Raw genomic sequence first — 12,627 nt, 5'->3', positions numbered from 1 at the left:
TCGGTGTCTTTTGATCACTTGCCAAATCAGCCTTATGAGTGTGTTAAGTCTGAATGCCACATGAAAGACCAGACTTGCAATCTATCAGCTACTGCTGGCTGGAGAAGTATGAAGTGGAACTGTAGCATGTTTAGCCGTGAGCAGGGGTGGAGGTGTAAATATCACTTGTTTTTATAGATATGTGCATATTCCCTGTGATGAGCGATATGGAGATGAGTCACTGGAGCAGTATCTCTGTGCCTGTGAACTTGTGTGAGTCATCTGTGGCAACTTGTTGGCTATTGAGTGCAAAGTGTGTGTTTGTGTTGCAGCCATGAACCTATCCCACATCTGGGTGTGGTGGAAACGTAAATTTTAAAGGGATCATTAGAGAGCATTCTGTCATCATTCCCCCCCATTTAATTGACTGGTTACTAAAAGTAACTAACTTACTTTTTATTGCATTAGTAGTAACCTTTTGCATTACTTGTTCCATCTGGCCTGGGTTTGCTTGTTTGTTTTTAATATAAAAAGTACTGTTTTTGGCAAATGTAAAAGCCCTTTCACACCAAAAGTTAAATGAATAAGCCTCAGGCTGAAGGGATTAAATACATAAAGGATTTTGCATTTCACTGTTTTTGTTCATTTTGAGGAATACTGAATCTGTTTTTGTGCAAGTGAGATGACTAAATGCATGTTCTCATTTAGTCTCGAACTACAATTACATCGTGTTCACACAACGCCCTCTGCACTGCACCGATTTCTCTCAACATGGGGACAGGAGAGCTGTCATTCAAGAAAACAATTCAAGAAAACAAAGTAAATGGCGTTACTTATTTGAAAAAATCAACTTAGATATTTTCTTGTAAATTAAAAATAACGGAGCTAAATTTTTCCCTCAAAAACGCTATATTGTTATATCAGATTCAGTATAGTAGGCTAAATATCAATCTCTGAGAATTAAAGTGGTGATTCTCATAACCTTCAGATCACCAGTGGATGGCGCTTTAATTACGCCGATCAGCACCACGTCAACCACAAAGATAGATCCTCATTCCAAAATGTTCTTGATACTTATTTTCAAGCTAGCTATATCAATCTTTATAACAAATGATGCCGGTAATGCAACGTCGAATATTTGCATTTTAAGCCTTGCACTACCACAGAACGAATGATGTTGAAATCAAACCGTAATCAGCGAGTCACGGGTTCAAGAATGTGTTATAGTCTGGCGATGTTCATTCTTTGTTGAATATTTTGATGGACGCTATTCTAATTGGGAACCAATCAAATAAGGATAATTTCAAGTCCATATTCTGCTGAAAATACAGGATTACCATTCTATGTTATCCATTTATCGTATTCTCACGTGATATTTAGGCAATTTACTTATTTTTATTTTATTTTATGTTATTGTCTTTTTCCACATTATGGTTGAATTATTTATATTATTATGCATTCCATTATTAATAAGCAAAACTACAAAATTCCCCTAGGATATTTTGACTATAGTGCTATAGGTGTGAATTCTGTCATATACTCACCCAAACATGACTTTATTTCTTCTGCGGAACACAAAATAAGTTATTTTGAAGAACGCTGGTCTAAATACAACATTAGACTCATTTGACTTCCATTGTATAGAAAGACAAAAACCGAGACATATTTTGTGTTCCCAAGGAAAAATAAATGCATTCTAATTAGCACTTTTTTGGTGAACTTTCCCTTCAAAACACTGGCCAGGTCTGTTATCTAATATTAATATATTTTAAATATCTTTTTCTGTTTTTTAATCTTCATTTTATTTGTTTTCACATAAAACACGGGACGGTTGTATTCACCTTGAAACATTTCGTCTGTTGTTGCATCGTTTTGATAGTCAAACACAGCAACATGGAAACCCGTCCGCCCTGTAAGATGTTCAGCCGTTCAGCGATATATATGTAGGTTAGAATACACTATGATTCTTAATTGTTATATTATAGTTCTCTCAGTCTTTTGTGTCGCTCGGTACATTATTAGTACAGTAGTATTAGCCTATTTGCAAACCGACATCCTAATCTCCTTCACATACATTAATAGCCTAAATAATAATAAGTTATAATACGTAATTTGTTTTTCAAGCAAACACTGGCCGAGAACATTTTTGTGTGCATGTCTGTATGTATGAATGAAAATGACACTTTGCTCTTTGACATGTTACTTTGCCCTGTGACCGCTGGGTGGCGACATGTTTGACTTTATCGACAACAGAACTCAGACGCTCCGTCGCCGCCGTGTAATAAACACTGCCCTGATAACGAAGGCGCCAGCTGAGCAATAGAAGGAGCAATTGCGATAGTTTACGTGGTGTTTACCACTGTTCTTCTGCGCCAATGCAGTTACTCATTAACCGTACTTTATACAAATAAAGATATACTCTTGATAAACTCTGACTCGAGGCTCCACAGAGTGGGCAGTCAAGTTATTTTACATTCTTTCAGGTTCACGTTGGTCCACATAAACATGCACGACGGCCTTATAAAGCTTTGTCACAGCCTAATGTACAGGGATGAATTCATTCTATGACAGCTGGAGATGTGCAAATAGCTTACCAGGGGTCTCCAAACTCGGTCTTGGAGGGCCGGTGTCATGCAGAGTTTAGCTCCAACCCTAATAAAACACACCTGAACCAGCAAATTAAGGTCTTACTAGGCATACTAGTACTACACCAGACAGGTGTGTTGAGGCAAGTTGGAGTTAAACTCTGCAGGACACCGGCCCTCCAGGACCGAGTTTGGAGACCCCTGGCTAATACTTTCTCTTTCCCTATTTGCTCGGGAACATCCTTCATTATCGAAAAGTATTTACCTACATCTAGATCAACATTTGAATGAATGTTTTTATGAATCACTTTATTTGGATTATTACTTTATTTGGTAATTATTTGGAAATTTCAAAGAAATATAAAACTGATTTTAATTGTCTATTTCAGGTGGTCATGCTTGAAGAAATTTCGTCATCAGATCGTAAATTATACAAATTAAGTAAGTCTGAACACATTAGGAACACAATGGAAAATCTTTATTTCCGTACGCTTTTCTGCACACTCGGTCTTGGAGGGCCGGTGTCATGCAGAGTTTAGCTCCAACCCTAATAAAACACACCTGAACCAGCAAATTAAGGTCTTACTAGGCATACTAGTACTACACCAGACAGGTGTGTTGAGGCAAGTTGGAGTTAAACTCTGCAGGACACCGGCCCTCCAGGACCGAGTTTGGAGACCCCTGGCTAATACTTTCTCTTTCCCTATTTGCTCGGGAACATCCTTCATTATCGAAAAGTATTTACCTACATCTAGATCAACATTTGAATGAATGTTTTTATGAATCACTTTATTTGGATTATTACTTTATTTGGTTATACGCAATTGGTCTTTGTGCGCATTGTGTAGTTCGAAATTTCAAAGAAATATAAAACTGATTTTAATTGTCTATTTCAGGTGGTCATGCTTGAAGAAATTTCGTCATCAGATCGTAAATTATACAAATTAAGTAAGTCTGAACACATTAGGAACACAATGGAAAATCTTTATTTCCTTACGCTTTTCTGCACTTTTTTTTATTGATTGATTTATTTTTTTGGCAGTTTAGGCTCGTATGTCACAAACAGTTAATTTAAACACACACTTGGACTAAAGCATTTTAGTTGCTGTGAAAGAAAAGTGTCATTACTTTCAAGCCATTGATGCATCATTGTGTTATCGCCTTTAATTTTTTTTGAACCAAAGCACTTACACAACAGTTAATCAAAACGATGGCACATTATTTTTTTTTTCTGCTAGAGAAACTAGCACTGTGGTATTACGGGTGGAATCAAGAGTCTGGAGGACGCAAATGAGAACGTAATCAACAAGGAAAATGCTCACAAACTATTTTACACATATGTCAACAATAAATTAAGTTAAGTTCCCTCAAACAAACAAACAATCTCAGTTGTATTTACAAGCAATATTCATATGAAATAATTACATAAATATGTTATATATATATATATATATATCGTTATTTACATTTTTATTTATTATAACCATATGATCCATTTTGATCCATATGATCCCTTTTCCCAGTTCATTTCGAAGCTGTATTTTATAAGCAATTTTAGTACCACGTCTGTTAACCAAGACAATCAAATGATTAATCAGTGGTCTCTCATTGACAACTTTAGAAAAAAAGAATAAAACAAGATAAATGTTTGACTGGACTGCCTTCCTCATTTTACAAAAAAATTTAAATTATGTATGTGTGTATACACACACACACACACACACACACACACAACACAGGTTTGTTTTTATGGTTTATGGGGACTCTCCATAGGCGTAATGGTTTTTATACTGTACAAACCATATTTTCTATTGCCCTGCACCAACCCTACCCCTAAACCTACCCCTCACAGGAAACTTTCTGCATTTTTAGATTTTCAAAAAAACACATTCTGAATTATTTATAAGCCTTTTGAATTACGGGGACACTGAAAATGTCCTCATAAATCACCTTCTCGTTGTAATACCTATGTCATACCCATGTTATTATACACATTTGTGTCCTCATAAACCACATAAACATGCACACACACACACACACACACACATGAAAACGTACTTAAGGTTTTACTGAGGTAACTCCGTCACATTGCAAAATAGTCTTAAAACTGTAATGTAGATTTCGTTCTTGGTGAATTTGCGCTCGCTTCGAATAATACAGACTAAAACATTTAACTCAAAAACAGCAGTCTTGATTAAGTCTGGTCTTTGACATGCAATATGCCTCTGGTAACTTATTTAATTCATGAATATGTTTTCAAAGACATCCGATAAAGACACATCAAATAAACATATTCAGAGTGCATATTAAATTAAATCAAATCCGTCACCCTGACGTATAACATAAAGAGGAGCAGCAGCTTGATTCAGTCTCTGACATCCTTGCCAAACTATTCACTGTTCAATACTTCTATGGTATTCAAATAGTTGGGGGGGGGGGGGGGGGGGGGCAATCAAAGTTACTGTTTTAATTTAGCAAAAGGACATCATACATTTTACGTGTTTACTTTTGTTTTATCGAAGTGCATTTTGAGTCTAAACTTTTTGTCCGATGCAGGTCCGTATTGTAAACGGGCTAATCGTCGTACGCAACCTGTAGGTCTGTCAATGTCTTCATCGTTCCCGGTCCGGTCACCATCACTCACGCGCAGCACTCTATGGAGACACACTGCGCGCTCTTTCCGATTTGGATTCAAGTCCACTGACCAGGCGCTGGATGCTCTGTAACTCGGTGCTGGAATCTTTCTCGGCGCAGGTTTTTGGTGAGAGTGATACTGAACCAGACGAGCGACTGGTGACCTCAGAGTCCAGAGCAGCTGAAGTGGGACTCGTGATCATCCTGTCTCCCTTCAGATCGAAGGCACTGCTCGCCATGGGTGGGACAGCCGTTGTAAGCAAAGTGCTGTCGGGGACGCTCGGTAAAGAGTAAGGGCTGTACCTTAACCGGGGCCGCACCGCGTTTAGAAACGGATGACGATGGACCGATGAAGAGGCGACGGATGAAGCAGCTGCAGCGGCGGCCATATATGTGTAAGGATACGGGAAGAGACCTCCAAAAGGAGACAGAGCCAGACCCTACAGACAGACAGACAGACAGCAAGATTTTTAACTAAATGAACAACTGGAATATTTTGTGTTGATCATTCACATTGTCCTCATTGTGCACGGATTCATATGTCAATGGCGACCAATAGGGGAATATATATATAAAATGCTGTAGTTTTTTTATTATCAACATCAGAGGCCAAAATTGTGCAATTAATAATTTGTGATGAAAATAAAATAAATATATGTATATTTTATCCTGCTTTTCAGTTTCCTTGTACCTAATTTATATTCACTCCTTTTTCCTTGATTCACACACATACACAGGCATGTTTTTTCCCTGATGTTGTGGCCTGTAGTTGTGGCCTATTTATACTGTAAAATATGATAACGTGTAATTGTGAGCTTAAAGATCTATTTCTATCTGATTTAACCCACAAAATTAGCTTTGTTGGTATACATTGTGTATTTAGATTGATTCATTCACTGCAAACATGACTTGAAAAAAACAAATTATTCAATCATTTGAACGTTACTATTTTAAGTTAACATTTGTTTGCAGTAGCCTATATATATATATATATATATAGACACTTGCAAAAATCGTCATTAACAGCTTTCTTGTTTTTACAAATGAATTGCGACATGTCTGCATACATCCGTCAAGAACAGATTTATTGCTAATCTCGAGCAACAGTTGTCAGTTGTTTTATATTTGCTGACAATTTATGGACTCTGCAACAAAGACCATTAAACGCTGCAAGATAGCCTATGGCACACCTCGTTTTTTTCCCCCAGAGGTCTTAAATGTAGCCACAAAGTCACTAAAATACTTAAGAGCTTTCATAAGCAGCGTTCATAAAGAGTTAGGGCTAAAGCATTGATGACATGGCCTTCACTGCTAATCTTCATTAACAGGCTTACCTGCGACGCCAGGACATGCTGCTGTAGGTGGAAGGGCAGCGGTGTCCCCGTCAGGCTTTGCGAGGGTGATGGCATGCTGCTCGTGTCCATTGAACTGACCCCTCCGGAGGAAACTGCTGCCAGTATGGGGCCCATCCCTGCGGCCATGTTTGAGAATGCGCCTCCCATATTGAACTGACTAGGGTGTAAGAGAAACGGATGGGCACCACCCAAGTGATTGAAAAACTGCTGCCCGGCCAAACCCGGCGGAAATCCAAAATTGTGCAAGTGGTTTTGATTTAAGTGCGCAGCGCCATCTGTCTGAACAGTCAATGGCATGTAATTTTCTTTGCTCACTGTCCGGCAGTCGTCTGTTTTGGCGTGTTCCCGGCCCGGACTCTTGAGTTCCTCACCGGACCTAGTGGTGCTAGAGATGAGCGTGATGGGACTCTGCCGTGAGCCTCGTACTTTTTCAGAGTCACTTTCTCCAAACAGACTTTTGCTTAAACTCGCATCGTGATCCTTGGAGTCCTCAGTCGTAGTGGAAATTTTGCTCGAGTCTGGCCCCTCTTTCACATTTCCATCTTTGTCTTCGTCATCGCTATCTTCATCACTGTCACAAAAATCTATAAGGAAAAAAATATTGTGAAGCGAAAGAGTTCAGGAACGTTCTGAGTCCATTTACTGTTTAATCAAGGGGATCCAACTGAAAGTTTATATTAGACACGTGTCACTTTTGATAAATACAGACAGCAGGGCACTACATGCATATCGTTTAAAAACAGTAAAGCACATGAAATAAATACAAATACTATACAAATAACTACAAATAAAAAAAATCTGGGGTTTTGCTGCAACAGATTTTAATGTATAGTATCTTGATTAGTCTTGAAATTCTTTTTTGAAAACAAATTAGATAATGCTGCTCTCAAATTAGCAGTCTTTCACAAATAATTTGTATTATTATCCTGATAAATATTTGGGCGATTCGATTGTTATTGCAATCATTTCTTTGGACAATCGTAAGAAAAAGGTTGCTTTTTACCCGAAAGTAATATTTACCATATTTATCATATGGACACATTGCTTATCTGACTCTCATACCTTTTAAGTTATTCTGTCCAACAGTTGAGACCGCAGGAGACGAAGCCTGGCGAAAACATTTGAAGGACGCTTGTTCGCCTGAGGAATCGTCTGACGTCCCGTTTTCTTTTTTCTGCTGCTCCTCATACGAACGCATCGATTGCAGAGCTAGCTGTTTTCTGTATTAAATAGTTGTTGAAGACAGAAATTGCTCATGCGTTCTAACTTATTTTACTTTTTTACGATTAAAATGAATTCATGTAAAATGCATGGACACGTGCTGCTATAATAACCACCAGTGTCCTGAATTTGAGAATGCAAAGGAATGCTATTGTAGCTACAGGGTAAAATAAGCAGTTCGTTTAGTCGTACCTTTTTTCGCGTCTCCCATTTCCAGTGTCACGAAATCCTTTTGCAAAAGGATTGTGATCAATTTTCAGCTGTGTAATCTGAAATGTAATAACATGCAAACAATATAACATTAATAAAGATAACTATAATATTTTCCAGATGCATTAACCGATTCTTTGAATATCTGAAATTTTTTTTGCAGGTGACAAATTATTTGCAGCCAATTGAATCATATTCAAAACGCACTAAAGTTGTATGTCACTCTCTACGATTATGTTTTATATTTTATAGTTTAATGGGCTAGCCTATATGCTTGTTCTGTATTAAGATACCCATATTACGCTTGCAGTGACTTGTCTCAAACTTTGGTATTTGTAGGAAACATAGGGGCATTTCCAGCTCATAAATATTGGGAACCTTTTTATGTCTACAACCTCTCAACATGAATTCAATCTCCCCACCCTGCCATCCTATAAGCATTTAGTGATGTAACAGTATGCTCCTGTAGTGTTAAAGGTTACGTTACATTCCAGCTGTTTTCCAATAAATTAACACATCATTTTGAGTCTCTTTTTCTTTTCTTCAGTCCCTCCCAGTCCTCCCTACCTTCCTCCCTCCCTCTTCTCATTCTTTCTCACACACACACGCACGCACACACACACACACACAAACACACACAATTTATCTTTCATTTACTTTAGTTAAAATTTCAGAAGATCACAGTAGTATATATCTAAAAATATATTTTTCTTTCCAACAGTATACCTTTGTCAGATGTCCTTTCATAACGGGCCGTGTGTCAGGGTGAGTGAAGAGCGGACTAGCAGCTTTGATCCTCAGGACGCTCTGCAGGACCCTCAGCCACTCCTCCAGCAGGTTTGGGGAATCTGCCTTCAGATTACACACACTCTTACCCGTCACCACCTGAAGGGACACAACATTAACACAGACAGTCATGTGAAATAATCTGAGCTGTATGCACAAACACTTTCTCACACACACACACACACACACACAAACACACACAATTTATCTTTCATTTACTTTAGTTAAATTTCAGAAGATCTTCAACAGTTTGTTCATGGAAACCGGTGTGTGTGTGTGTGTGTCAAATTGGAGAAAGTGACAGAATGAGGCAGTGCATGTTTTTCTGTATTACTGTCCATGGGTGAAGGCTTTGCAATAAGATGTAGGCCTCACAGTGATACATCTAAGAATAAGTATATTATGGATATGCACAACATAATAACTTTGTTCAAGACAAAAGTACTGAAATCACCAAACATTACTTGTTCTGTAAAGCTACGGGTTATATTATTAAATATTTAGTGCAAAGTATTTAGCAGTATGGCAGGTTAACAGTTCAATCAGATTCAACACACAAAGTTATAACCAACCTTATCGTTCTGGTAGGCAGTGACACCAATGAAATCTGTCTCAGGGAACACGTAGGTCCTGAACGTGCTATATGGGAGTTTCAGTATGTCGTTGGCTCTCACAATGTGAAATCTTGGCTGGTATTTGTGCATGGAGTTTAGTATGGTCTGAAACATAAATAAGGCCGAAGTTTTATAAAATATTGTTAATTTCAGTAACATTTTTAAAATGAGTAAAAAAAAAAATCGTATTTATTGGTCACACTTTCTACATACATTTTGTTCACTTACAAGTCGTAGCCTGCAGTTTTTACCCTGCTCGGACAGTATTTGTGTGCACGAACAGTTTAAATTAAATTCAAATTCAATCATGTAAGTACAAAAAAATAAATAATGTAAATAAAATAAAACTTGTTAGAAATTTTCTTTAGAAATTCTTTAGAAATTTTGTAACGATAAATACATATAGATGCATGCAAGCACTGAACACACAACGACCATAATAATAATAATAATAATACTAACAATAATACATTTAAAAGACGTAGATGACTGGCACTTACAAAGCCATGCTTGTCGGAGATGTTATTTGTCAGTTTAAGTTTGTGAAAATTGACGACTTTAGACATCCATTGCTCGCCAGTGGCCGGACTGTCGGGGTGAATGTACATCCGTTTTGGCATTTCGGGGTCAGCCTTTCCTGCCACCATCCAGCGAGAGTTGTGAAATTTATACCTGCAGTCATCAGCCGCAACAATATCCATCAACAGAATATATTTGGCCTTTTTGTCCAAGCCCGTGCATCTGACTTTAAACGGAGGGAACATTCGCCTGCAGAGAAGATCAGAGATGCATTAGCAGTGTTTTATCGCAGCACAAACAACATGGATCTAATTACTGCACAATTCTTTTATTGGACGGCTGCATTTTGCATTCTAGAGAAATATTAAATGCAGACATCCAGTCATTCGAACCTGTTGTGTGGAGATGAAGGGCTAGGCCCAGCCATCAGCAATAACTTGTGAAATACCCCCAAATCTAAACGCAGCGCAACAATAAACAATGCTGAAATGTTTAACTTAACTTTACGGCAAAACTTACTGCAGAACGGCAAAAGTTATAAATCAAACCTTACTTATTTGACACCACTGAATGTAGTTTCATAATAATGAAATCTGTGTATTTCACTGTTTAAAATCAGCTTCGGTGCAAATTTAATTGTGCAAGTGTCTACATTTATTTGTGATATTAAGTATAACACTTGGTAATACAGATGTTTGCATCTGCACTAAAATAAAACGATTATAATTATTATTATTATATTTTAACATCGACTGATTTCGATTCAGACATTGCTGGTATAGTTCAAGTTGGGTTGTATTTCATGCGTTGTTCAAAACACATTTGCTCAAACAAAAACCGAATAAACAATAAAAAGGAATACGCCTGTCCAGCTATTTTGCCTAGGCCTATATGTGCTCCTCTAAAGAAACCTGAGTCACTCAGATCAATAAATCAATCAGAATTCCAGTTTGATAACAATTATAATCTCGGATTCCTTTTCACTTAATTAATTTCGAAGCACAGCTGATTTAATTATTCCAGTTTACCTTCCAGATTTGGTGATAACCATTTCTGTGCCGCGCTTGTGAAAAAGCTCCCAGAGTTCCTTGGCTTCGAGGTGAACTTTGGGGTCGTCTTCAACCTCCTCCTCGGGCTCAAGTGTCTTGAGAGGCCGGAGATGCGCGGTGGCGGCTTGGTGTGCCAGAGAGGAGAAGTGAAGGCCGGTCTCTGCTGCGCCCATCAGCTGCTCCATTATTGGTTTGCCCAGCGCCCCGGGCAGAGACAGGGAGCCGTTAGGTGGCAGCGCCAGGGCCGGGAAGAAGGGCGGCTGGTGACCCAGCATTGCGCTCATGGCAAATTCCGGACCCCGGTGAGGTAAAAACGGGTGATATGCCATACTGGATCCTTGAAGAACTGGATCTCTCATCGGGAAGCTCATTCAAGTCCAGATAGTAGATGCGGTGTCCCTTAAATCTAGCGTCTGGTGGTAAAATCAGCTAAATGTCTGCGCCGGAGAAGTCCTTCACCAAGTCCAGCGTCCCTGCGACGCCTCGGTGTGTGAGTCTCTTAATTGTTTCTCTAGCTGGATTCCAACAAAGTATCTAAAAGAGAAAGCGAGAAACGGCTATCCATTAATCTTCGCGGGTGCCGCTTGTCTTTTGTCAGTGCGCTATGAAATCGAGAAAATAAAAATAAAAATAAAACAATGAAATTAAAGTCGATTAAAGCCACTGTATGTCTGCTTGCGGCGTATGTCGGTTTCCTTTGGATTTCGTTAAAATAGACATTCCGGTAATAATGAGATCGTCCCGAGTCCTGCCAAAGAGATGTGTTGAAATATTTCGTTGCCTCGGAATAATTTCTCTGTCTTTACTTGTTGGAGGTATACACCTTCACACGCTCACACACACACACACTTTCTCTCTCGTCCTTTCACGCGCACACACATTTCAGCAGATATGCGGAGAACAGGGTCCAGCACAGAGATATATTCCCAGTGCTTCTGAACTCCATAGGCTTCAGCGGTGTGGATGTGTTGCATGTTTCGAGCAGCCAATTCAACCCTCTGTTGATTGGCTCTTTGACGCTTTCGGACCAATTGTGTTGCTCTGTAGGCGTGGTTTTAACAGGTCGGGTGGAGGGGAAGACTTCAGACTTATAAAAAGGTGTTTGAGAACTCTATTGCTGCCGCGAAACAGCGCTGCTTCGCTCGCTGTTGTGTGAATATGTCAACATCATTAGGACACGCATCTGTCGGTCTGAGGGACCCAGAGAAGCTGAACTTCCAAGTCTCGTGCGCACAGCGTCACTGTTGGCCTCTTTTCGCGCACAGAAGATCATATACAGCAGACGCGTATTTTACCTGAGAAATGCAACGATAAACAGACAGGAGTGTCAAAATAATTTTTGGTGTTAGCTAAGAGATGCAAATTATTAATTTGGAGATCTTGCAGTTGGTCAACTTTAATGTTATGTAGGAAATAATCTTTGTTCTAGTAAAGTGCTGTAATCGTATCCCATCTGTACAATTCTGCATCTTTTTTGTGGTTACCAAAGTGTCATATTGTGACCAGGACAATAGCCTACATATCTTACCATACAGGGCCGCATCTTGTTGACAGTCAGCGAGATTTAATTAAAATGCACTGCATTTAAAAAAATAATATCTATCGGGTTATGACTTTATATTCATGAATCTTTTTTCACCCCCCCCCCCCCCCCCCATATCTTTAAACTTCCCAA

The 12,627-nt window shown here is 38.8% G+C and overlaps 1 protein-coding gene across 1 annotated transcript; it reads right to left on the bottom strand.

The window, feature by feature from the left end:
• Window positions 1-5,008: 5,008 nt before the first annotated feature.
• tbx3a (T-box transcription factor 3a) lies at window positions 5,009-11,887 on the bottom strand. The gene is made up of 7 exons (XM_016289133.1): window positions 10,932-11,887; window positions 9,885-10,152; window positions 9,343-9,489; window positions 7,967-8,043; window positions 7,616-7,773; window positions 6,533-7,137; window positions 5,009-5,638 (listed from the first exon to the last, which is right to left on the bottom strand). Exons 1-7 carry the CDS (start codon window positions 11,321-11,323, stop codon window positions 5,219-5,221), a joined length of 2,067 nt encoding a protein of 688 aa, XP_016144619.1. The 5' UTR covers window positions 11,324-11,887; the 3' UTR covers window positions 5,009-5,218.
• Window positions 11,888-12,627: the final 740 nt, after the last annotated feature.

The sequence above is a fragment of the Sinocyclocheilus grahami genome, unplaced genomic scaffold, assembly GCF_001515645.1.
Source record: "Sinocyclocheilus grahami isolate Dianchi unplaced genomic scaffold, SAMN03320097.WGS_v1.1 scaffold241.1, whole genome shotgun sequence".
NCBI classification, from domain to species: Eukaryota; Metazoa; Chordata; class Actinopteri; order Cypriniformes; family Cyprinidae; genus Sinocyclocheilus; species Sinocyclocheilus grahami.
This window is presented reverse-complemented; position numbering and strand designations above follow the sequence as displayed.

What these genes read in the sequence shown, in the direction of transcription:
- tbx3a (XM_016289133.1), bottom strand. Translation starts at nt 11,323, where the DNA reads ATGAGCTTCCCGATGAGAGATCCAGTTCTTCAAGGATCCAGTATGGCA. An exon ending in TCTCCGACAAGCATGGCTTT is followed by an intron (nt 9,490 to 9,884) that starts GTAAGTGCCAGT and finishes TTTATGTTTCAG; the next exon opens with ACCATACTAAACTCCATGCA. An exon ending in AGCATGTCCTGGCGTCGCAG is followed by an intron (nt 5,639 to 6,532) that starts GTAAGCCTGTTA and finishes GTCTGTCTGTAG; the next exon opens with GGTCTGGCTCTGTCTCCTTT.